This window comes from Podarcis erhardii (assembly GCF_964252035.2).
Source record: "Podarcis erhardii genome assembly, chromosome: 1".
Taxonomy (NCBI): Eukaryota; Metazoa; Chordata; class Lepidosauria; order Squamata; family Lacertidae; genus Podarcis; species Podarcis erhardii.
Genome location: NC_138497.1, coordinates 116,353,629 through 116,379,933, shown reverse-complemented (window position 1 = coordinate 116,379,933; position 26,305 = coordinate 116,353,629). Strand labels below are relative to the sequence as shown.

Below are 26,305 nucleotides of genomic sequence, written 5' to 3'. Positions count from 1 at the left end.
TAACTCTTACAACTTTAATTCAGATTATTTCATAAGAATTACAAAGTATGTGGAGCCACCCCTATCATTTCAGTAACATTTTTAATCATGATAAAAAGGTATAAAAAATTCCCACAACCAACATACATGAAATATTATGTGACAAAGAAATTCCATTTTGGTTAAAGCCATTAATCTAATGGACAAATCCCAGGGAAATCAAACAGGGCTGAAGAGTGTAATCACAAAAAACTGTGTACTTGGTTACAAATGTAGTGACAGCTCCACAGCTACATCTTCACTACAATGTGTATTTGGGGCTCCACTAGCAGAATTTCCTACTACCTTCAATGCAGTGGGTAACACTGTGAACAAAGCCGTGTCCCCTCCACTGAAGGGCATGGGGAAGTCCTTGTGAAAGCTCCATGTGCGCATGGGAGGAACTGCTGAACTGGGACCCAAATGTCCATAAAACAGGGATGGGGAACCTGTGGCCTTCTAGCTGCTGTTGGACTGCATCCCCTATCATCCCTGATCATTGGCCAAGCTGATTTGGGCTGATGAGAGCAGAAGTCCAACAACATTGGGAGGGCTGCAGATTCCCCATTCCTGCCACAGACTTTTAAGCAATGATCTGTTATAGTTCATCGTGTTGGTAGACGTTATATTCCTTGGCAGATATGAAGCCGTCTCCGTCATGGTCATTCTTTTTAAATATATCAAGCAAGACATCTTGATGAACGGAAGGGTCGCGTTTCTTGCCATCTCTTTCAAATTCCTTCTTCAGGTAATGGTCTATCTAAAGGAACAACAATCGACAGATTTTTTATCTCAAACTTTGTTGCGTATTGAAAATGGTGTTAATTTAGGTTTAGATGCTATAACAGGGAACATCAGAATATGACCCGTGTTACCTCATGTTTTGAGAGTTTTTTGTCACTATCCAGGTCCATTTGAGAAAATGCTTCAACACTGCGGGGTCCTTGCGTTACTGCGTACAGTTCAATCTCAAAGATCAGGGTTGCGTTAGGTGGAATCTTTGCAGGTTCTAAAAATGGAACAAGACCATTTTGGGAACTGGGTACACACATCTGACAGATAATCTTAACCACAAACTGGAGTATTTTTTATGGTTATTTGGAAATGTGTAAATTATGGACTCTGGTACACTTTGGTGGGCGAGGCTTCAGGGAAGACCACAGGGAGAACTTCATCCCTCTTGTTCACTCAGGGGCCCCCACATTGGACTAAGGCCAGCACTTTTCTCATGAATGTCAGAAAGCTACTTGATAAATATGAAATGGCTATCTAGTCAATCAAGCATGAACAGCCATTCCACTAAAAACAAAACAAAACTTGAAATACGATTTTTGGAGTAGGCACGGTTAAGATTTCAGGGATAAAAGTTTCTCCACCTCAAGGAGGAAAATGGGCTTCAAAGGAAATCCATGCTTATCTTCTGGTTTGATACAATATCCTCCTGTATCAAAAGGGATACGGTGGTACCTCGGTTTAAGAACAGCCCTGTTTACGAACTATTCGGTATATGAACTCCACAAAACCAGAAGTAGTGTTGTGGTTAGCGAACTTTACCTCGGTCTACGAATGGAAGCTGAACGGTAGAAGGGCACCGGCGGCAGGAGGCCTCATTAGGGAAAGCGTGCCTCAGTTTAAGAATGGCTTTGGTTTAAGAACAGACTTCTGGAATGGATTAAGTTCGTAAACCAAGGTACCACTGTACCGAAGTTTAGCAGCTTTTGAGAAAGAAAGCATACTGATAATGGCGGACAGGTAGCAGTAATGAAGGAGAAAGCTTCCAAAGTCAGTCCAAAACAAGTATTTTGCAAGTCATGCACCAGCAGCTTCCAAATACAGAATTTGGGAACTCATCTAAAATGATGAAGACTAAAAGTATGGCAGTTCAGACAGAAGATTAGTGCTAGTGACATGCTTTTCATGCAGGCCATAGGTTCAATCCCTGGCATGTACAGGTAGGGGTGGGAAGGTATCCTTGAAACCCTTCAAAGCTGCTGTCAGTCAATGAAAATAATACTGAGTTAGATGGGACATTGATCTGCCTCAGTGTATAAGGCAGCTGCCGATGGTCCTATAATTTATTTTTGAGTTTCCACATACTGCACTGAAAGCTAAATGTTGCAACAGATATCCTCTCCGAGAACTAAGGGAGATCAAACGTCATATACAGAACTCACAATAAATAAAAATGAAATTATAAACTTTAATGTAGAGGCTAAGACAGTGTGATCCCCTACACTGAACAGAGCTCACCAGCCTGTCAGGTTGATAAGAGACGTTCCTTGTGTAAATGTCTCAGGAAGCAACAATAGGAGACTTAACTGAATCTCTGTGTATGGGTGATCATTATATGTATCTGGCCTGGTGTGTCCAATAGGTTGCCCTGTGCTGGGCCCAGAGACCTTCCTCCCCGCTAAAATTGTTTAGTAGAAATCCTCACACATGCTTCAGCAACACAACTGCTCGGTTTCTAGAGTTAGTAGCTAAACTAAAAAAAGGAAAAAGATTTAAGCGCAAGCAGTTTTGAGAGTAATACATACCACAGGAAAACCCGTGAAAAGTTCTAGAAAGCCACATGCATTCTTGACATTCTAAACTAGTGCCATCTTGCTCAGCATGCACAAACAATGCTCTGAAAGAATATAAGAGGGTTGTACGTGGGAAGAAAGGCCTCCTTCAAAAGTTCAGCCTAAAAAAGATAGTCACAGTTAGTATTCAGCAAACAAGCAATGCATCTTTGCACGTTGAGAATACCTATTGAGAAATCAAGGTATGTTAAATCTGGTTGAGGTATGATGGCCAAATCTACCGTATTTTTCGCCCTATAGGACGCACTTTCCCCCCTCCAAAAATGAAGGGGAAATCTGTGTGCGTCCTGTGGGGCGAATGCAGGCTTTCGCTGAAGCTTGGAGAGCTTCAGGAAGCTATCGGCAAGCCTGGGGAGCCTGCGGGAGTTCCCGCTGAAGCAGAGCGCTCCACGCTTCGGGCAGACATCGGGCAGCCCCACAAGCTCGGGGGACAGCGGAGAGGCGCAGCGCCGCCATCCCGCTGTTCCTTGACCTGGTTTGGATTCCCCGACCTGGTTTTGGGGGGGAAATAAAGGAATTTTTTTTCCCTTTATCCCCCCCCCCAAAAAAAAACTAGGTGCGTCCTATAGGCCGGTGCGTCCTATGGGACGAAAAATACGGTATTTTTCACTTCAGCAGACTTTGAATCACAAGCTGGCCTACAGAGATGTTGTGCATGTCAGATGTCAAATCACAATGAGGTCAAAGCTGGGCACCTGGATACTTAAAGATTCACCAGTTCCAGCTAAGATTCAAAAGGCAAAGGTTTCAGCCCAATAACGTTAGATGTGATTAAGTCCCACTGGACAAGTCAGTCACAATTATCTCAAGGCACAATTATCTCAAGTTCCAACTAAGTTTAGCTGGACTGGAGTCATGGTGAAGGCTTACTCAACATCACTCTGACTGGGAGATAAGTGATCAACATCACTCTGGTATGGGCCTAAAATTAAGATCAGTTCAGACATAAAGCCAAACCACTGCAGGGACTGGGAGAGCCCCTGCAGGCTTTTATGTTCCCTCCTTGCACATGGCCTTCCCTTCCTCAGTTCCTGGATTTTGCTAATTCCCTATGATGTTCAAACTGACAAACTATGGATAGTGCTAACCAGGATTTAGAAACTCAATCCAAGCAGTGGTTTCATGAAGGCAAGGTACTAATGAAAGGTTACCAATTTCAACATCAGGACAAACTAGGGTCAGGAAAATGCTGAAAGCGAAGGAAGAAACCTGCAGGTAAGAGGAGAGGAAAAGGAGGCTATAAACAAACCTGTGGGGCTACTTCTGGTCATCAAAGAAACAATGGTTTGGCAACATGCTTGAACTGAACCATAAAGCTAGGTACAAAAGCAACAAAACTGAATTGAATTGAATGGTTACAGCCATTACAAAATGCCAGTGAATAAGTAACATGTAGGGAAGAGGCTGGAAATGTGATAGATAGATATAGATAGACAGATCCCAGTTTCTTCTCTATAGGCTAAAGCAATACAGCTAAAGTAGAGAGAATGGCTATTCGCCTTAACATGCAGCCTTGCTTTACCATATCCTTGCTTCCCATAAGCAAGTGATGGAGGTATGATCACTTTCCGTTTCTCTCCAGGACACATATTCAGCATTGCAATATCTAAACCTTTAATTACTTGTCCGACACCAAGGACAAACCATTTTGGGTGGCCGTTGTTTTGTGTTCGACTACAAAGAAATATTAAAAAGAGAGAGAGAGAGAGATTTAATATTTACAGATTTAAGAAACAAGTTCAGTATACAAGCACATCATTTTTGGTCAACATTTATTGGTACTTAAATGCCTGGGGATACTTGGATCTGGACTGTTTTCACACACTAATACCACATCCTGTAGAATTATATCTGTTATATTTTATTTACACAATCAGAATGAATTTCAGGAACAAAAATGCTTTTTCTGTACAGCCTGAGCAGGAGCAGTGAACAACGTTATAGTTAACTGTTGTAGCTTGTCTTCAAAGCCACCCCACTGCTGTGCTCACAGTTGTGAAGGATATTATGTTATGAATGGCCCGTGTCACCATTAAGAAAACGAGGTCGGAATAGGCCAATTTATCTGGGCTGTCCCTGGATAAAGTAATTTTCTTCATTAAGTTCTCAAAGTTTTTAACCTAGCTCAAGGTTGTCATCTGAACTTGCCAGAGGTTTAACTGATAATCAATCAGTCAGTCCATCATTTGAAAAATAAGACTTTAGGTAAAAAGGTAAAGGTAAACGACCCCTGGGCAGTTAAGTCCAGTCAAAGGCGACTATGGGGTTGCAGCACTCATCTCCCTTTTCAGGCCAAGGGAACCAGTGTTTGTCCACAGACAGCTTTCTGGGTCATGGGGCCAGCATGACTAAACCACTACTGGCGCAAAGGGACTCTGTGACGGAAACCAGAGTGCACAGAAACGCCGTTTACCTTCCTGCCGTGGTGGTACCTATTTGCACTGGCATGCTTTCAAACTCCTATGCTGGGGCAGGAGCTGGGGCAGAGAGACAGGAGCTCAGTCCGTCAAGCAGATTCAAACCTCCAACCTTAAATCAGCAAGCCCAAGAGGCTCAGTCGTTTAGACCACAGCGCCACCCACATCCCAAGAAATGGCATTTTGGCGACTGTAACCTTGGTTTAAGGAGGCATTTGGCACCTAGCTTATACAGGGCGAGTCTTTTAAAAGAGGGCCCGTGGAATATGTCTACTCTGTATCCACAGAGCCTCTTTTAAAGGACTTATCCTGTATATCTGAGTTTCTAACACTGCACCCACATATAAGCTAGGATCCAAATTCCTTCTTAAACCAAAGTTACAGTTTTATTTTTCAAATGATGGGTTATAAACTGTAGTGCGTGCATGCCTAGATAGCATATATCTAGGGGCCTTTGACGCACTAGGGCCTATGATCCACTCTCCACATGCCTTAAGAAAATAATGGGGGTGGCCCTCTGACCCATACAATACTGCCCATGTAAAACATATGCATACATGTTATCAAGCGATTCTGAAAGCATCTGTGATTTTCGGATGATCAAGGAAGGATATTGTACAAGGCTGGAATAACACCCCCCTCCCTTAAAGACATTAAGTTTTCATTCCTAAATTGCATGGCACAACTCACATTGACTTTGGAACCCAACATTCAAACCTTTATTTTTGCGTTCAAAGTACCGCTTCCTTGGGTTTTATATATCCGGCGGCGTGGCCGAGTCCCAAAGCAAGCTTTGGATTGCCTTACCTGCAATAGAACTTGGACTTCTCCCCGGCCAGGTACCCGTCGTAATGGGCATTCAGCAGGTCCCCCTTCTTGCTCTTCGGATGGCAGTTTTCGGGGACGTGCACGACTTCCATTTGAACTTCGTCGGCGGAGGCGCCCTCCTCCTTCTTCTGCCCGCCCGCCCGGAGGGTTACGAGGGCGAAAGCCTGGAGGAAGAAACAGATCCCCGCGGCGAAGTGCATAGCTGCTGGAGCACGAGGTCGCGGCTGCGGGATCTGCCTCGCGGCTCGCCGGGGCTGCGTGGCACTGGCATTGTTCGACGTCACGGGAGCCGAGAGGGGCGCGGCCCGGGGCTGCTCCAGCCTCTGTCTCGCCTCGCCTCCTTCCGGCGGACGCGCGGGCGGCGCGGGAGGTGCCCCGCTTGCGCTGCTGGCCCGCTCTGCCTCCTCCGCCTTCCCCATGTAGGTCTTTCGGGAGGTGGCACGACGGCGCGGAGCCGCTTTAATCCCCGGAGCTGAAGGTCTCCTCCCGCATCCCCATCTAGGCAGAGCGAGGGTAGCTATTCGTTTGGGGAAGGATGGCCCAAGTGGGCAGGAATGCAGGTGGATGCAGAGATTGCAGATTTGTAATCGGGAAGGGGAGCTCCTCCTGGTTTGCAAATCGGCGTCGCTGCAACGTTTTTTCTCTGCGCGGTGGTGTCATTTTGCGCCCGAGGTGGGGGAGGCCGAAGGAAACGCTTTTTTAAAATTAAGAAACAAAAGCCGGAGCCCGATCTTGCGCGTGCCTGTTCGGAAGTCAGTCCCGCCAAGTTCACTGGAGAGCTGCTTCCGAGCAGATGAGAGCATAAGGGTTGCAGCCTCGAGCGGAATAGAATAGAAAGGCGAGCGGGTGTATTTAAACGTGGAAAGCCGCCGTGCTCAATGCGCAAAGCGAGCGATAGCATATATGCAGGGTAGATCTATATAATAGATATTAATTACGCCCGGCGAAGGCTGCAGTGCAGACGTGGCGCTCGAGTTTTCGGACAGGCGATGGAGGCGAGCAGCCCATATGCGTGTGCGCGTAGCTTGCTTTTTTTGTTTTTGTTTCATCCACCAGCCCCTTTCATCCAGGAAGTAAATGAGACGTCGGGGTCAATGGCACCAAGCGCAAAGGCCCGTGAAAGGTGGGGGGGGGGAGGGGAAAAAGGGGAAGGAGAAAAAGAAAGAAAGAGGCCGGCGAGGAGAAGAGGGAGGCAGCCGCAGCCTGTGCGAGAGGGTTTGGTAACCGCTTTGTTTCCCCAGTGGCTGCGATGTGCATAGGCAATGCATGACTCCGCCGCTCCTCTTCCTGCCGCTCGTGCCCGTACAACCCAGTCCGCGCAGCACCCCCAAAGCCAGCCGGACCCGAAGGCGGCTGCCGCTGCCGCTGCCTCCCCGCTAAGCTAAACCACCCAGCCGTCCATGTACATAGCCGGGCCGGTTGCCGCCGCCGCCGCCGCGTCTGCTCGAGAGCGCCGAAGGGGAGAGAGGGCCCGCGCCGTTCCTGCTGCCTTTTCTCCGGAGGAGGGCGAGCAGGATGCTGCGCGAAGCGCGCCGCTGAACTATGGAAGGAGTTCTGTACAAGTGGACCAATTACATCACAGGTGAGGGGCTTCCTGGGCACCTGGGCGAGGGCCGCCCGCCCCTTGTTGTTGTTCCGTCGTCGTCGTCCCTGGCGACGCTGCTGGAGCCCGGGCGCCGGCTTCCGGGTTGGGGGTGGCTGCCTGGCGGCTTGGACCTGGTTTCTGCCTGGCCGCTTGGCTAGGGCTGGGGAAGCGAGAGGCCGCCGCTTCAAAGCGTGCGCTCCTGCGTTTGGCCTAGTGCTGCCAGCCCCCTAATCTGAGAGCCCCTTCCCACACATGCTAGTCTATGGGCATTTAATGTGGGGTGAGAAACAATCCTTGCTGCCTGTCAAAAGTGCTCCAGGATAGGGGCTTGTGGGTGCATCCATCTCCCCCCCCCCCCAAGTTTACCTCATCTTTCCTTATTGTCTTCTAATGGATTATGGGATATTATGATAGAAGTCCTTTGTTTTTAGGTCATCATGAGTTTCTTTTCATACCGGGTTGTTATTAGGTGTGCGATCTTTGCTGTTTATTTTGTTGTTTCTTCTGCTTGTAAGCCGCCATGTGTATAGTAATATAGAAAGGCGGTATGCAAATTAAAAGTGAAATGAAATGAAATCTTAGAGCTGGACTGGATAAAATAGTTGGCAGCCCCGCAGGGCAGAGAGGAGAGGCGATTGTGTATGGAAAGGGGGGGGGGCTCCCTCATATTATGCCCATTTTGCAGTGTTAGAAACTCAGATATATAAGCTTGGCGCCAAATGGCTCTTTAAATAAGGGCTACAGTCGCCAAAACAGAATGCCTTGTTGCCGTGTTTCAGCCAGATGGCTCAAAAGTCGTATTTCTCAGTATGACTTTTGGGTTCCTGAAATCCATTCTGATGGTGCAGATAAAATATAACTGGCCGAATTCAGCGGGATGTGTTGCTAATGTGTGAAAATAGTCAAGATCCAAGGATCCCCAGGCATGCACCTCCAGATGGCAGACATCAGATAGCTTCACTTGGTCGCAAGTGGCTGATAGTCAGGTGCAAAATGTGCCTGGCGAATTTTGAACACTGCCCTTTTGCTCCATGACTTGGGTGGGGGAACCAAGGGCCTGAGAGCTGGGTGCGGCCCTCCCAGTTGCTCTGACTGGCCCCTGAGACTTTCCTGGCCAATCCATTCCCTCTCAGATACACCCCTTTCTGGTCCTAGGTCACACCCTCTTTGAGTGCTCTTGTCTGGCTGGAATGTGTTCCTGAACTCTGACAATGCCTCTTGCTTCCTGGGATGGAGGGTAGCTGAGGGTACATGAGTGAGCTCATCTACTGTACAGAGGTGATGTTTGCATTCTTTGCTTCCCCCACTTTTTGCTATGGCTGTGCCCCGGGGCACCTGCTTGTGTCTCCTGAGTGGAATGTGGCCTTCATGCCGAAACAGGTTCCCTACCTTGGTTCTACCAAGTTTCACTTGCCAATTTTAAATGCAAACATAGGAGACAAAGGGCAAATTGGCTGCCTTCATCACATCTAGGTTCTCACCAGAGTTTCCCTCTTTTATTATCTATCATCCTGCTATATCTCAAGAGCTCTTACCCAAAATATATATGGTGACTGCAGGTGTAATTAAAGTTGCACTCTGTTTGCCTGTGCTTTTAACAGCGTCTTCCCTGCTTTAAATTTAGCAACTTGGCTGAGTAAATAAGGCTGCACGCAGAGATAATGGCAGATATGGCCGCTGACAGATAAAAGAGGGCTTGGAGTTGCATTGCATGGCTGGGGGTGGGGGAAGTAACAGAAGGAAACGTTTGAAAAATAATTACGGTAAAAGGTACAGTAGGGTTCGGAAGCATTTTGTAGGGTTGCCCCAGCCATAATTCCTAACATGACACTATTTCATCTGTAGCATGATAGGACATTTAATTTTACCCAGGCCCCTTCGGCAAATTTAGAGACTTCACATGACCACAGCAAACTCTGTTGAATGTAGACAGAGAGGGTATCTTGTCTGAAAGGACAGACAACATTTCATATACTTGTTCTATGGAGCTATCAGAACAACCCCATAGAGCCAATAACCTGCAGGAACTAAGCCTAACAGAAATAATCTCATGTTCTTCCCCACTTCACTCCACTTCCATTGATTGTAAGCCCCCTGGAGTAGACTTGTCTTCTCCTTTGTATGCAGCCCCGGCACACATATGGTGCTATTTGAACAAATAAGACCCTGGTGATGAACCTTGACATTCAAAGATAGCTTTAGGGCAGTTCAAGGAAGCAAGTAGATGTGAATGAAAAAGAACCCCCTACTGTGCAGGTATGTTGAGAATACAATAGATATTTGACCCTCCTTGTCACCATATGCTAGTAAGATGTGGGAGCCATCGCTTGGCAGAAATGCAGGGAAAGAAAGTAGCACAAGTTGTTATTTGTTTGTTTTATACCTTTCCCTTCCGTGAAATTCTCAGGGTAGCTTTCAAAAATGGATTAAAAAAACACAAAAAACACCATGCAACTTAAAAATGTATACAAAAATATAATGAAACAGGCAAGCTCCAAGACAACAAGGATTGCTTGGGTTGATTTGGCTAGTGGAATGTTGAGGAGGAAGTAGCTGGTTGGGGGAGATTGGTTAGGAAGGAATGGCTTGTGACCGCCTGCCAGCCATACAGATGTTCGTGTACGTATACAGTGATGCTCAATAACTTTGACTGCAGCTGGTGTGTCATATCAATACATGACTGAAAACCTATATGGATGATTGATCTGCTGATAATGATGGCTGGTGGTCGGGTCTTGCAGTTTTGATTTGTGGGAGGCAAGACCATTTGCATTGCAGCCTCCACGCCCCTACCCACCCACCCACTAAACTATCCCCGCTGGCAAGACAGCCATGCAAGGCATGCCAATTATACACAATACAGTAGTGGTAGTAGGGGACGGAGGAGGTTTTTGGTTGGTCTGCATTTTTTTAAGAAGACTGACCTAGGTAGTTTGGAATTCCTAGGCTAATACACAGATCACACCATAAATTATCCTTGGGATTTTGTACATTTCCAAAGTTTGCAAAATACTTTCCCACCTGGAAAACGTATCAAAATGCATATTTTAGGACAGAATACATTTAGAAATGTAACACTAAAATAAAAATAGGTATTTAAATATGCATATTGTGATACATACTTAAGTGCATTTTTAAAATACACATTTAAATATTAATTTCTGAATGGAAAAAAGTTGCAGATTAATGTAGAAATGGACAGAGCCAGACTATGGAACAAACACATGCAAAATTGACCAAGGCAGAAAATAGATAAATAGATCTGTTAATCCCAAACTGGTAGATACTGAGTTTTTTTTTTTTAAAATAAATCATACTGGAGAAATTTGATATCCTACTAGCACTGTTTCAGCTTGTCATTTTTTTACTTTAATAATTTTTGGGCCTTTCCGAAGAAGCTGTGTCTGTAACCAACATTCGCTAGATAAGGACTGGGTGTACAAACGTTGTGCAATGAGATAAGAGAGAACACTCTACAAAAATTTTCTTGAGTAGGGTATTAATTTAAAGGAGTATACAAGTGGAATACTTGCTGAAAATACATTTGCACTTTAAAGCATAAAGAGATAATAGATAATAGAGGGCAAGTAGAATGAATCATTGAATAAATTCCACCAACTCATGAGCATTTTGTTTGATTTATTCGTTCGTTCCAGTTTGTTCTCTCATTTTACAGGGCTGGCCACTGGGACAGCAAAGGATGCTGTTTCCTTTTATTCTGTTGAAAAGGCTTTCTTACTTGTCAGAAAAACAGGGCTGTTTTGTTCCATTGCAGCAGATCCCATATGAGTTCCATAAGCTGCTTCATTGGGTCTCTACCTTAACTGCAACACCACTGACTTTGTTTAATTCTGCAGTTCCTTTCTCATTCTGCTCAACTTGAATCAAGTTCAAATTCTTGCAATATGCTTAGATAGCAAGGCCTGTCTTTTTGAACTTGCGAATTGATTTGTCTTGGATCACTAACCCATACATTCTTTATCATATTTCCTCATACCATTTTGACCAAAGCACATTTGCAGGTGGCAAAAAACACTCCACTGGGAAGTAGCGTCTGTTGTGCTGTGGCGTGCACCAGATTTAGGGGTTTTTTATGATCTGTAGTGATACTCACCTATGTGCTTTCCTTCAGGAAGGTCATCGTTCCCATGAATAGATCTTGACTGGTTGGAACAGATGGTGGACAAAACACTCAGCTGTAATGCGGACAATTCTTGCTTATAAGATTGGGTTTCCTCATAGTAACTGTGCATTTTCTCCTCCAGTGCCAAATGTACACTTGTACCATTGTATTGTTCAGACAGGCTGTCATACCAGATTCATAGAGCCTTCCTTTAGGTGGAGATATCAGTGACTTGCGAGACAGATGTGTCGGCTTAGTGCTTTAAATGCACTTACAGATTTAATCTCATATGCTCCTAAAAGCAGCTGGTAAATGTGAGCTATTCTTTTTCCTTATCAGCTTTGTTGTGCATGAATTAACAGGCACAGAGCTGTGAAATCTACACAGTAAGCATCCTTTACATCTCCCTCTTGATATTTTTGTTGTTTAAAGCGCTACAGTACTCAACTACCTGCCCCTTGCCACTGGGGAAAAAGGACACACTCAGATTCTGTTCCTCCACTCTCTGCATTTGTGATCAGAGACTTCAGCATATTGCTAGGGTTGTCTATTAATTACAGATCTATGTCTCATGATAAATCACTTTTTTAAAAATACAGTACACATTAAATATTGTATTTTCAACCCAGGGTGGCATTTTTGCATGTCGGAATAAAAAGAGACACCCCCTCCCAAAGTGTGCCCTGAATTCTGTCTTATCGATTAAAATTTTTCCTCCCATTGATTAACGGACACATTAATTATTCTGCTGATTGAACTGGTTCAGTTTCCATCCGAACAAGGCATCCTGCTTGTGTACAGTCAAACCTTGGTTCCTGAATGGCTTAGTTACCGAGCAAATGGGCTCCCGAACGCTGCAAACCCGGAAGTGTTCCAGTTTGCGAACGTTTTTTGGAAGCTGGACATCCGACGCAGCTTCCGTTTGAATGCAGGATGCTCCTGCAGCCAATCGGAAGCTGTGCCTTGGTTTGCGAACGGATTCTGGAGTCGAACGGATTCCCGGAACGGATTAAGTTCCACTATATATGCCAATTCCACTCCCCACCCCAAATGCAGATCTAAACAGATTCCACAGCTTTGTTCATTAGAGCTACATTGGGGGACCATTGGCAAGCTTCATCCCTTGACTGCCTTCACCAGTACCATGCTAGTAACTTTGTGCATGTTGGAGACAGGAGCAGTCACAAGCCCAGGACACAATAACAACAATTATATTTATACCCTGCCCATTTGGTTGGGTTGCCTCAGCCACTCTGGGGTGCTTCCAACACATATAAAAACATAATAAAACACCAAACATTAAAAAAAATCCCACTTGTACTGGTGTTTGGTGCCTTCATCCTGATTTGTGCGGCTGTGCCAGCACAGTGGCCCACAAAATAGTGACTAAACTGAATTTTATCATTATGTTCTTACATCTTACTGATAGTATCTGAACAACCAAAAGTGCTAGCTGGTACCCAATATATCCCCAATAACATCAACTCCCAGCATCTCTGGCCATGCTTTCTGTAGATGATGGGAGTTTAGTTCAGCGACATTTGGAGGGCAAAGGGTTCCCCACTACTAACTAAGTCATTTTCAGGGTAGACTCAAATAAATCAGTGGATTTAAGTTGGTTGGTATGTAACTTGTCCACTGATTTCAGTGGATTTTCTCTTACTATAACTTAGTCAAATAGCATCAATTATTTCATGAGTTTTAAAAAATAGTACGGGGCTTTGACAGAGCTGGCAAAGATACAGTCGTCTGGGAAATGTGGATTCGTATTTGTATGTTATTAATGTTTGTGTCTGTTTTGGTTTTGCTTACAACTAAGGAGTCTGAACTGAGGAACTGTGCTGTTGCTTGTGTGTGATAATTGCATTTTGAAACAAAGCAGATTAATGTTGTTGTTTTTTCTGTTTGCACTGTTTCCCTAGGCTGGCAGCCTCGCTGGTTTGTTCTTGATAACGGGATATTGTCTTACTACGATTCGCAGGATGATGTTTGCAAAGGCAGCAAAGGCAGCATAAAGATGGCAGTGTGTGAAATCAAAGGTAGGCTCTCTCAATAAGAAAACTCTCCTTACATTCTAGGCTGAGGTATCTAACGTGAGCAGTAGGGCTGGGCGATATCTGGTTTTCAATATTACAATATATCGCCAGCTAAACATCGTGATATACCGATATATCACAATTTCTGAAATAAGGATGGAGCTATGTAGTGGCGTTGGCTGGCTTCACAGTTTTTACCACATTGTGATTTTTGCACACACGCACACACATAATGATTCACGATATATTGCCAGGTCAAAAACTATGAAACTGGTATCACAATATGGACTTCAAACCGGTTTTGGAGGATATATCGCCCAGTCCTGCTCGGCAGTCTTTGCAAAATAAGCTGATTATTTCAAGCATCAGCTTGACGCCTAGAACAAGTACAAATGTTCTTACTGTATATAGTCACAGGTCCAGTAATTGAGGGTCTGCTTCTCCCTTTGCTCCTTATTTTGGGTTTTCCTCCCACCTCTTTCTTGCCCAATGTCTCCCCGCTGTTCTCCAGAATCACCCAGAGAGGCTCTGCTGCCTTTGTTTTCCTTAACTCAGGTGAAAAACTGTGGGTTATATCTGGTGGTAGTGCCACTCAGAGCAGTGGCGTAGCGTGGGTTGTCAGCACCCGGGGCAAGGCAAGTAATTTGCGCCCCCTAACCCATGGATTTGCACCCCCAACCCGTGGATTTGCGCCCCCTAACCCTAACCCCCAGATGTTGCGCACGGTGCGGCCGGCCCCCCCTGCACCCCCCACGCTACGCCACTGACTCAGAGTAGACCATTGGAATTCATGAACCTAGATTAGTCAGGTCCCTTAATTTCAATGGGTCTATGCTGAGTATGACTAACAGTGGATATGCAATGGGCAGGATTCACCTAACCACCCTGTGCATGGACTTCTGCTTTTTCAATGGGGCTTTCCCCCTCTTTGCCCCCCACACCCCCTGAAATAGGCTCCCGGGGGGTGGGAGAACCCCCCCAGAATAGTGCAGGGGAGAGGGTATTGTTCCATCTGGCAGGCTGGAATGCTTGTGCTGCTGGAAAGATTGGGATATAGAATCCTAGAACTGTAGAGTTGGAAGGGACCCTGTGGATCGAACCTGCAACCTTGGTGTTACCAGCATCATGCTGTAACCAGCTGAGCTATCCACATGGGATTGGAAGAGTGCAACATTGAATTCCACCCAATGGCTATATTCTACCTCCACTGTCAGAGGCAGCATTGCCTCTGAATACCAATTGCTTGGAATTGACCATGGGGAGAGCCCTGTTGTCCTCAGGTTTTGCTTGCAGATTTCCTCAAAGGCATCTGGTTGGCTGCTGTGAGAACGATACAGTGGTACCTCGGGTTACATACGCTTCAGGTTACATACGCTTCAGGTTACAGACACCGCTAACCCAGAAATAGTGCTTCAGGTTAAGAACTTTGCTTCAGGATGAGAACAGAAATCGGGCTCTTGCGGCGCGGCAGCAGCAGAAGGCCCCATTAGCTAAAGTGGTGCTTCAGGTTAAGAACAGTTTCAGGTTAAGTACGGACCTCCAGAACGAATTAAGTACTTAACCCGAGGTACCACTGTATGCTGGGCTGATATACTAGATGATGATGATAATAATGATGTTGATGATGATGATGATTTTTACCCTGCCCTCCCCAGCCAAAACCAGACTCAGAGCGGCTAACATCAAATGTATAACACATTAAGATAAAATCAGGCAATCAATTAAAATACATCCTAAAATCAGATCAGGATCAGAATAAAATCCACTCAGATGGCAACCCGCAGATTAGGGTTGAGGACCTTAAATGCTTACCAGGCCCAACTGTTTGTGCTGAACTTATATGAGTCTTTGAGAAAAATTGGGAGGCCACTTTCATGCAAGTTCTTATGAAAGGGGAAGGGAAGTCAGACTGAACCCTGACCAAAGGCCTGGCAGAACAGCTCCGTCTTGCAGGCCCTGCGGAACGATGTCAAATCCTGCAGGGCCCTGGTCTCTTGTGACAGAGTGTTCCACCAGGCCTGGGCCATGGCTGAAAAGGCCTTGACCCTGATCGAGGCCAGCCTAATCTCCTTGAGGCTCGGGACCTCCAAAATGTTACTATTTGCTGACCGTAAGGTCCTCCGTGGTGCATACCAGGAGAGGCGGTCCCGTAGGTATGAGGGTCCTAGGCTGTATAGGACTTTAAAGGTTAAAACCAGCACCTTAAACCTCATCCTGTACTCCACTGGGAGCCAGTGCAGCTGGTGTAGCACTGGATGAATATGATCTCACGGCAAGGACCCCGTAAGGAGTCTCGCCGCGGCAGTCTGCACCCGCTGGAGTTTCTGGGTCAGCTTCAAGGGCAGCCCCGCGTAGAGCGAGTTACTATAATCAAGCCTGGAGGTGACCGTCGCATGGATCATAGTGGCAAGATATTGGAAGTAGGACAGTTGTAACTGGGAAGTACTAACTCTGTAATTCCAGGCAGTCTTTGAAAAATCTGTCCTTCTAATTTATCTCACCCCTGTTGCAAGTTCATCCGACCGACAGCACCAGGATGGAGTTAATCATCCCAGGGGAACAGCATTTCTACATGAAAGCTGTTAATGCAGCTGAACGACAGCGGTGGCTGGTAGCCCTGGGGAGCTCGAAAGCCTGTTTGGCCGACACCAGAACAAAAAAAGAAAAAGGTATTCATACTTTCTTTTTTTTTTAAAAAAAAAAAGCAAAAACAAGCTACTAAAAATACCTGGTTTTTAACTATTGTAGTTATCGGTCAAATGCCCATCAAATGTAAAGTAATTATTTATGGCAGTAGGTGGCACACTTTCGAGGGGTTTTGAGGTTTACAGCTCCTTACATTATTATTTCTTAACACTAGCAAAGCCCATAGTATTTTTCTAAGCACCCTAGAGATATTAAAAGACAAGATGGGCCCTGCTCACGGTGAGTGGAGGCTGGTCTGTTAGGGCGGATAGGGCCCTGCCCTGAGCCAACCATCACCTGTCTATCTTCTTATTTACATCCAGTCTAGACGGTGGCCCTGGCGACCAGCTTCCTCCTCCTTAGTCTCAGTGTTGCCATCATAGAAGGAGGATGGGGACAGAGCAAAAATTAGTTGGCTCATTGGCCCTGGCTCCTGTTTGTATTTTATCTTAAGTCAAGTCACTTGGAGACATTTGTTGTTGTATAAAGCGACTAACAAATGTAACCACTACTACTACTACTACTAATAATAAAAGTCAGACATTCCTTTTGTTTAAAGGAATATACAGTGGTACTTTGGTTCTCAAACTTAATCCGTTCCGGAAGTCCGTTCCAAAACCAAAGTGTTCCAAAACCAAGGTGCGCTTTCCCATAGAAAGTAATGCAAAACAGATTAATCTGTTCCAGACTTTAAAAATTCAAACCCTAAAACAGCAATTTAACATGAATCTTACTATTTAGTGAGACCTTTGAGCCGTAAAATGAAAGCAATAATCACTGTAAAGGTAAAGGACCCCTGACAGTTAAGTCCAGTCCCAAACGACTCTGGAGTTGTGGCGCTCATCTCACTTTACTGGCCAAGGGAGCTGGTGTTTGTCCACAGATGGTTTTTCTGGGTCCTGTGGCCAGCATGACTAAGCTGCTTCTGGCAAAACCAGAGCAGCGCATGGAAATGCTGTTTACCTTCCCGCCGGAGCAGTACCTATTTATCTACTTGCACTTGACGTGCTTTCGAACTGCTAGGTGGACAGGAATTGGGACAGAGCAACAGGAGCTCACCCCGTCGCGGGGATTCGAACTGCCGACCTTCTGATTGGTAAGCACTAGGCTCTGTGGTTTAGACTACAGCGACACCCGCGTCCCCAATAATCAATGTACTATACTATAAAATAAAGAAGACAGTATTGTTGATGATAAAAATAAAAAGTATTATTTTTTCTTACTGCACTGATGATAGTCATTGTTTGGATGGGGGGCTTTTACCCATTTCCACAGTGACACAACCAATCAATCAGTAGCTGAACTGGGTTCCACACAGTCACAAAAACAAATGAACTGAAAAAGCCTCAAAAACAAAAATGCAAAATAAATAGCAAAAACAAAAGCGCCAAACTTAATCCATTACAGAAGTCCGTTTGACTTCCAAAATGTTCGAAAACGAAGGCGCAACTTCTGATTGTTGCAGGTGCGCTGGAAACAATAGTCGACAGCTGCATCGGACGTTCGGCTTCCGAAAAACGTTCGAAAACCGGAGGAACACTTCCAGGTTTTTGGCGCTTGGGAACCAAAGCGTTTTGCGAACCAAGGTACCACTGTAAATGCCTACATCTTAAAACTTGTCACGGGAATTCACGTACCTGACCAGTGAAGTTTCTGCTTCCCAATGTCCTTGCAGAAGTTAATGAAACCAATGAATCTCTGAAAACCAAAATGTCTGAGCTTCGTCTCTACTGTGACCTTCTAATGCAGCAGGTCCATACAATCCAAGAATACGTTCACCATGATGAAAATCACTTGTCACCCAGCATTGAGGTATTGGAGCATTTTTTTAATTAATATTATTTGTTTCGGATTGGGAGGAGAAGCATCAGCATTAAGTTGGACCCACCACTTTGTCCAGTAGGGCCCAAATACAACTCTTTAGTTTCAATAATTACTTTTGGTTTATGTATATATTAAATGGCCTATTTAGTCTGGTCTTCTCAAGATTTTAAATCTGTGTTTTTAGCTTTGGAGTGTTTGGTGTGTTTTTATTTTCCTGTTGTATTTAGGTTGCTTTTGATTTTATGACTTCCTATTTAGATTGTTTTTTGACTTACTTATTCTGAGTCACCCACAGAACTTTGTTATGGGGCAGCATGTAAATGTTTAGATAAATATTAAAAACACATCACTTTCATCTCCAGGTCTACTGAAAGGGGCCTGCACAAATAAAATTACCTATAGAGATCAATATGAAACAGCAAAATAAATAGTTGTTGTTGTTGTTTAGTCGTTTAGTCGTGTCCGACTCTTTGTGACCCCATGGACCAGAGCACACCAGGCACTTCTGTCTTCCACTGCCTCCCGCAGTTTGGTCAGACTCATGTTCGTAGCTTCGAGAACACTGTCTAACCATCTCATCCTCTGTCGTCCCCTTCTTGTGCCCTCCATCTTTCCCAACATCAGGGTCTTTTCCAGGGAGTCTTCTCTTCTCATGAGGTGTCCAAAGTATTGGAGCCTCAGCTTCACGATCTGTCCTTCCAGTGAACACTCAGGGCTGATTTCCTTAAGAATGGATACGTTTGATCTTCTTGCAGTCCATGGGACTCTCGAGAGTCTCCTCCAGCACCATAATTCAAAAGCATCAATTCTTCGGCGATCAGCCTTCTTTAAGGTCCAGCTCTCACTTCCATACATCACTACTGGGAAAACCATGGCTTTTACTATACTGACCTTTGTTGGCAAGGTGATGTCTCTGCTTTTTAAGATGTTGTCTAGGTTTGCCATCGCCTTTCTCCCAAGGAGCAGGCGTCTTTTAATTTCGTGACTGCTGTCACCATCTGCAGTGATCATGGAGCCCAAGAAAGTAAAATCTCTCACTGCCTCCATTTCTTCCCCTTCTATAAATAAATAGTATTTATAGAAATAGATACTATAAATAAATATATTCTATAAATAAATAGTAGAAAACTTAATTTAAATAAATATAAATAAATATATTCTATAAATAAATAGTAGAAAATTTAATTGCAAAAGGCAGGCAAAAAACAAGCAGAAAGAGCAGCGACAATTGGTAAAATGGCATTCGGTGAAAATAGCGAAACAGCACCGGATTGTTGAAACAGTGGGTGTGAAATAGAGGCTGTAGTCCTGTACCCATTTGCCTGGGAGCAAGTCCCACTGAACTCAAGAGAGATTGCTTTTAAGTAGACTTGCATAGGATTGCACAGTTAGCAGCAAGTTGGATTTGATTTAAATCACAATTTAATCACTAGTCAGTAAGACTTGATTTAAATCAATTTTTTTTTTTTACAGAAAGACTCATTCTTGCTGGTATAATCTTAATATTTACAACCAGATGATGGCTTCATTTTTGGAACAAATTTTCAGAGTAGTTTTTACAGTTATATCAAAAATTACTGATTTGGTTATACTATTTGAAATACATACAGCGATAATTATGAAATTATTGTGAGGCTTAATAAGTTAACTTTATCTTTGGACAACTTTTCTGCTGTACTTTATTGGAAGGAGAAAAATGACCATTCCCTTAAGAACAATTCAAACAATTTATTTAACTAAAACAATAACATTATAGCATATGTATCCATGTTTGTTAACTGATGTGGTTAAACATCTTTTTTTTAAAAAAAAACTTAGACGGAGTTTTAGCACATATGAAAAACTTAAACAGATCCTTATTTCCTGATGAATAGTCTTTGGACTATAATGTAACTTAAATAGAAAACTAACTTTAGAAAGATTTTTCCTCCAAAAGCATTTTATTTTAAAAATCTGATTTAAATTTCTAAAATCCGATTTTTGATTTTTTATTATCCACCCTGGTTAGCAGGAATTTCGGGTCCTTGGCATTTGCAAATGAAAATGCTCATCCTTTCGTTGCACCAGAGAAAATTGTTACACCACAACAGAAACGCCAATGGAGTTTTGACCTACTTTTATGTCTCTGTCTGCCTTTACAGCAGGGATATGAAATCTGTGGCCCCTTCAGAGGCTGTTGGGACACTATCAGCCCCAGGCAGCGTTGCCAGTAGTCAAGGATAATGCTTTACCCAAATGCTGAATGTTCCTCAGTCTAAAATACGAGCCAAGAAGAATGCTACACAAGCTTGCAGTTCATTAAAGAGTTGATGTGTTGCCCAGCCAGCATCTCTTGTTTCACCAAAAAGCTTTTACCGGGCAACAAATGTTAAGTGAATTCACCTTTCTCAATTGCTTCCCGTGTTTCCAGAATATGAACGAAGCGTCCTCCTTGCTCAGCGCTACCTGTGACACATTTATCACGACCCTCGAAGAATGTGTGAAAATAGCAAATGCCAAGTTCAAGCCAGAGATGTTTCAGTTGCCTCATCCGGATCCTTTAGTTTCTCCTGTGTCGCCTTCACCTGTGCAAATGGTTGGACATTTTTAAATCTCTCTCTTCTCCCCCCCCCCCCAAGGCTGGAGAGAATTTGAGAGAGTATGGTGGTGGGATGGTTTTTAAAAGGAGAGGTTCCCCCAAACTGCCATAGTTTGCTTTCCCCAAGTCAGTGAGTTGATCCTCTCTCAAGAGTAATTAAGGCTGCGATCCTCACCAGGAAATAAGTATTTACATTTTTAAGTGTCTGCAAGTGCCTGGCTGCATGTGTGTGTGGAAGCAAACTTGGATATGTTTTGGGGTAGTCAGTGAGGCCTTTCAGGGCCCAATAAAGTCAGTGGGATTTATTTGTGAGCAAAAAACGTTTGTCATTTTTCTCCTGCCCTCCCTCCGAGGAGCTCTGGGGCGGCCTACGTGGCTCCTCCCTGTTTTATCCTCACAACTACTCTGTGAGGTAGGCCAAGAGCCCAAAATTACCCATGGAGCTTTGTGGATGAATGGGGATTTGAACTCTGGCCACCCTCCAGCCTTAGTTAGCACTCTAACCACCTGGCCACACTGGATCTATGTTTATTGTTTTATTTTATGTATTTCTATTTTTAACCTCCAAAACGGGAGGCCATGATAGAACATCTGCTTTGTTGTACACAGGAGGTCGCACCCTGGTCCAGTCCTCAACATATTCACTGCTTTGAGGGTTTTGGGGGGGGGGTTATTTATTTATTTATTTATTTATTTTGCAATCAAGAGCTTTATAAATTTTATGAAATAAATAAGTAGGGCTGAGCAATTTCCTGTTTGAATCCCAGGAAAGCTGCTGCTAGTTCATTGTACTAATATCCAAGGAAACACTCTGCAAAACCAAATGTACAGTTATGTTTATTTGGTTCTATGTTTTCAAAAGAATCCATCAAGAGTGCATAATTTGTGACTTTCAGAGATTTATAAGATTTTTGTACATTTGGTACAGAGGCATATTTCATATATTTCATAATGTTCAATGTTCTGTATAGATTATATTGTTTATATTGACGTCGCATTGTTGTACTTGGTCAACTTGCCTTGGATATTACTGATAATTGTTTGCAACACAGGGGTTTAATTGTTTGGCCAGTTCAGTGTAGGCAATACTGAACTAGATGGGCCAGTAGTCTGACTCTATATGAGACAGCATCCTATGTTTAAAATTACCTGCTTCAAAATAAAACAAACACCCAGCCAATCCATCCCTTATTCTTTTCTTTATTAAAGAAAGCATCGTCCTTAAGATACAGATAACCAACAAAGAATTAGGAAGTATGTAATAACCTGTTTTGTTTTAAAATTACTTTCTAGATGAAACGTTCTGTTAGCCACCCAGGTACTTGTAATCCAGAGAGGTAAGTACAAAATGGCGAACTATTACTTTTTAAAGTCTGGAAGCCAACCAGCCAACCAATAAATAAATAGAAAGGTTCTTCATTACAGTGGTGCCCCACAAGACGAATGCCTCGCAAGACGGAAAACTCGCTAGACGAAAGAGTTTTCCGTTTTGGAGGTGCTTCGCAAAACAAATTTCCTATGGGCTTGCTTCGCAAGACGAAAATGTCTTGCGAGTTCCTGCGGGTTTTTTTCCCACCCCCCCTTTTTCTAAGCCGCTAAAAGCCGCTAAACCACTAATAGCGCTAATCCGCTAAGCCGTCAATGGGCTTGCTTCGCAAGATGAAAAAACTGCTAGACGAAGAGACTCGCGGAACGGATTCTTTTCGTCTTGCGAGGCACCACTGTATTATTATTATTATTATTATTATTATTATTATTATTATTATTATTATTATTAGAAGCCCCATATTGTCTCAAATAAAAAAGCAGTTATCTGTTTTATGGTTAATCCAAACTCACAGGATGGTATTCAGCCATGAATGAGCATGGCAAAGTCAGGTCCATTCACTTCAATGGATCTACTATGAGTAAAATTTCGTTGTTGAATACCACCCACAGTAAGCTGCTTTGCATGACTTGCACAAATATGGAGGGTCCTGACAGATAGCATGCTTCTCTCTGGTAATTTTTATTTATTGCTTTGTCACACTAAACCAAGGTTTGGCATAGCATGTCATCTGAACCAGGACTTGCGTTTAAGTTCTGTTCTCACTAACCACCAGTTGTAGCCAAGAACCAGCCTTGGTTACAGCTCTTGTTTATCTATATATTTATGTTTCTTTTAGATAACACCTTTTTTCTCCAAGAAGCCAAAGGTGGCATACGTGGTCCTCTCCCTCCCAGTTTTATCCTCACACCTATCCTCTGTATAGGTGTTTTTTTGAGCCTGGGCCTCCAACTCTTGGTCACCAACTAACTAGGCACATTGCAACAGTGCTGCACTTGATGGAAGAAAGGGAAGGACAGGAGAGGGGATTTTTTGTTGATTTGTGTTTCCCTGTCCCCCCCCCAAAAAAGAAAGCATGTTTCAGAGGGTTAAAGACCCTGCAGAACAAACAGGAGAGGTGGCACTGTGGGGATTTCAGACGGAAGGGAAAAATGGCCTTCTGCTTCTTCCAGTGAGAGCCTCTGCTGGATCTCACTCGTTTACACTAACGGAAAGAGCTCTTTATTTCCCCAAAGGGCAAATCTGGATCCAACCCCACAACTATTATTTAGTTGATTTTGGGGGGTTGATTTTTGGATTGTTCGCCTGCCTATTCAAGAAATTGTTTTGCATTGTTTTAACTTCATTGGGTTGCTTTCTGTTTAATTTTCTTTGAATCACCTTGGGCACTGAATCTGGGGCATACGTTTTCTTTTAAAATCAAATGCTTCAGCACCACCAGCCATTCCTGATTTAACACAAAGCCCTGCCCATGCCTCTTATACATCTATCCTTACCAAGGCCCTATCACGCAGGAGATTCTCAGAAAGGGCACAAGTACGTGACACAAGATGGTCTCCCCTTGTGAGTAGATGCTCATGGAGATCCCTTCCATGTACAGAACTCCTGTCTCTCTTTAATCTTTTTTTGGTACCTTATTTCAGGAAAGTGTACCAAACAAAGACAATTTTTAAAATTAAGTAAGATGAGCTGGAGAGAACTTTGGGTGTTAAGGACACGTAATGAAATGTGCAATGCTGTTTCATTTGCAGGAGCAGTCACTCTGTAAAAGAACCAAATTCATCCTCTCACCGGTTATCCCAAAGGTGGAGAAGGACAGTCTTAGATCCAGAACCTTCTGTAGATGTTCCCCCTGACGATATAGACAGTAAGTTCTGCTGTACCCATGTGCATTCTACTATCTTTGTGCTTCAGTTGGATTCTTGTTCTACTTTGAGATAGAAGACTCCGCGGCCATTATCTATCCTATAACAAATCAGCTACAGAAACAAGCAACGTAGTCTCCTGCATTGCCCTAGCCAAGCTGGGTGCTCAAGGAATTTGCATCCTGCCTTTTGGCACATTCAAGAGCCTCCACGTGGACTCCATCTATACTTTTTGAACGTAGGTATGAAAAAGTAGGAGCACAGGCATGCTGCCGCCCATTGTGAAGTGCATGTTAGTTTATAGGAGTGAGTTTCTTCACAGTAAATACAGGAATGATGATCACACCTAGAATCATAGAATCATAGAGTTGGAAGAGACCACAAGGGCCATCGAGTCCAACCCCCTGCCAAGCAGGAAACACCATCAGAGCACTCCTGACATATGGTTGTCAAGCCTCTGCTTAAAGACCTCACCTGTTTTTCTCATAGGGAAATGTGGCCATTTAAACATGTGCTGCCTACAAGTGATTGCTCTGCGCACACATACCACAAATTAAATTCAGAGATTTGGGTTATTTAAATATCAGTATTCATCATTTGGTGCTTGATGGAAATAGGTTTGGGAGACTTGCTCTAGACTTTTTAATATTAGTAATAATAATAATAAAATTATTATTTGTACTCTTACCATCTGACTAGGTTTTCCCCAGACACTCTGGGCAGTTTTCAGCAGATAGAAGAACACAATAAGACATTGAGCTTTAAAAACTTCCTTATACAGAGCTGCCTTCAGATGTCTTCTAAAAGTTGTATAGTTATTAATCTCCTTGACATCTGATGGGAGGACACCACTACCGAGAAGCCTGGTTCCCTGTCACGTCACATCTCACAATGAGGGAACCACCAGAAGGCCCTTAGAGCTGGATCTCAGTGTCTGGGCTAGACAGTGGGGGTGGAGATGTTCCTTCAATTATACAGGGACAAGGATTTTAAAGGTCAGCACCAACACCATGAATTGTGCTTGGAAACATACTGGGAACCAATGTGGATCGTTTAGGTGTTATGTGGTCCTGGTGCCTGCTCCCAGTCACCAGCCTAGCGGCCACATTCTGAATTAGTTGTAGTTTCCAAGTCACTTTCAAAGTAGCCCCACATAGAGTACAAATACAGTGGTGCCCCGCAAGACGAATGCCTCGCAAGACGGAAAACCCGCTAGACGAAAGGGTTTTCCGTTTTGGAGGCGCTTCGCAAAACGAATTTCCCTATGGGCTTGCTTCGCAAGACGAAAATGTCTTGCGAGTTCCTGCGGGGTTTTCCCCCCTTTTCCCCCCTTTTCCTAAGCAGCTAAGCCGCTTATCAGCTAAGCCGATAAGCTGCTAAAAGCCGCTAATAGTGCTAATCCGCTAAGCCGTCAATGGGCTTGCTTCGCAAGACGAAAAACCGCTAGACGAAGAGACTCGCGGAACGGATTAATTTCGTCTTGCGAGGCACCACTGTAATAACTTTTAAGAATTGAAATCATTCCTGTATATTTTTACTGGGCCGAACTTAGATCCTTTCTCTTTATGCCCTGCCCCATTTGGAGGTGTGGAAAAGGACCTCTGAAGAGTCAATCAGGGTCGACAAGACTGGGCTGGATGGTCAAATAGTCTGACTTTATATAAGGCACCCAGCTTGTCAAGGTCTAGCAGGGAAAGATGAAGGGGGCTTAAGAAGCTTCCTTCAGCCATATGTTAATCTCTTCCAACCCTAGAGTTCTGTGCTGAGCACATTGGATAGGATGGAGCACAACATTTGTGTGCCACGTGTGCCATCAAGCCGAAATGACTAAATGCAACATTTTCAAAGGCACAGTTGAAAACAAACCCCGATCTGTCTCTTTGTAGGACCAGCATACTGTTCCAGGCATACTCTCAATGGAGACTTGGCGCCTTCAACCATTTCCGACACAGCCCTGTTGGTGTCAAAGAAACAATCAGAACGAGAAGAGACTCTACCGCCTACATCCTGAAGAATTGAAGGGAAACACCTTTCTCTTAAGTAATGCTATGCAAAAGCTGCTGTACTTCTCCTGTTGTCGTAGGGGGTAGTTCGTTCCCTGTGTGAAGGATTTCTCTGCACTTTATAGAATAATGTAAAAACTAACTTCAAAGCGTATTTTATCTTTATATAGTTTATTTGCAAGAATATTTTCCTACAACCTTCAGTTTGTGCATTTTTGAAACAAATTATGGTTCGACGGATAGGTAACGTACCTTTGCAAATGTAGCCCTCCTTTTTACAAAGTGTGATGGTCGTTTAGAGCCTTGACAAAAAAAAAAAAAAAGTTTTACATTTGGGATAGGGAAAACTTGTGCCATAGACCGGACTGCTCACTTGAACACATTGTTGCTTTGCTGGTACAGTATCCTATTCTTGCACACAGTTCACTTCC

At 43.9% G+C, this 26,305-nt stretch overlaps 2 protein-coding genes across 6 annotated transcripts; one reads left to right on the top strand and one right to left on the bottom strand.

The window, feature by feature from the left end:
• Positions 1 to 62: 62 nt before the first annotated feature.
• On the bottom strand, positions 63 to 6,267 carry FKBP7 (FKBP prolyl isomerase 7; the record flags this gene model as incomplete). Its single annotated transcript, XM_081849429.1, has 4 exons — positions 63 to 778; positions 894 to 1,027; positions 4,126 to 4,277; positions 5,828 to 6,267. 4 exons carry the CDS (start codon positions 6,265 to 6,267, stop codon positions 617 to 619), a joined length of 888 nt encoding a protein of 295 aa, XP_081705555.1. The 3' UTR covers positions 63 to 616.
• On the top strand, positions 6,132 to 26,028 carry PLEKHA3 (pleckstrin homology domain containing A3). 5 transcript variants are annotated; one of them, XM_081849393.1, is made up of 9 exons: positions 6,132 to 6,267; positions 7,090 to 7,430; positions 13,479 to 13,595; positions 16,106 to 16,261; positions 17,953 to 18,089; positions 20,512 to 20,676; positions 21,973 to 22,016; positions 23,758 to 23,873; positions 25,758 to 26,028. In XM_081849393.1, the coding sequence occupies exons 2-9, from the start codon at positions 7,391 to 7,393 to the stop codon at positions 25,880 to 25,882; spliced, it is 900 nt and encodes a 299-aa protein (XP_081705519.1). In that variant the 5' UTR covers positions 6,132 to 6,267; positions 7,090 to 7,390; the 3' UTR covers positions 25,883 to 26,028. The 5 variants fall into 5 exon arrangements, with proteins under 5 accessions (XP_081705519.1, XP_081705520.1, XP_081705521.1 ...); XM_081849394.1 differs by having other exon boundaries at positions 6,224 to 6,361; XM_081849395.1 differs by lacking the exon at positions 6,132 to 6,267 and adding an exon at positions 6,287 to 6,408.
• Positions 26,029 to 26,305: the final 277 nt, after the last annotated feature.

Bases quoted from the DNA above. Each gene is read 5' to 3' on its own strand.
- PLEKHA3 (XM_081849393.1), top strand. From the start codon at position 7,391: ATGGAAGGAGTTCTGTACAAGTGGACCAATTACATCACAG. The intron at 22,017-23,757 runs GTAAGTACAAAA...TTTCATTTGCAG, and splicing joins GGTACTTGTAATCCAGAGAG to GAGCAGTCACTCTGTAAAAG. The intron at 23,874-25,757 runs GTAAGTTCTGCT...GTCTCTTTGTAG, and splicing joins TCCCCCTGACGATATAGACA to GACCAGCATACTGTTCCAGG.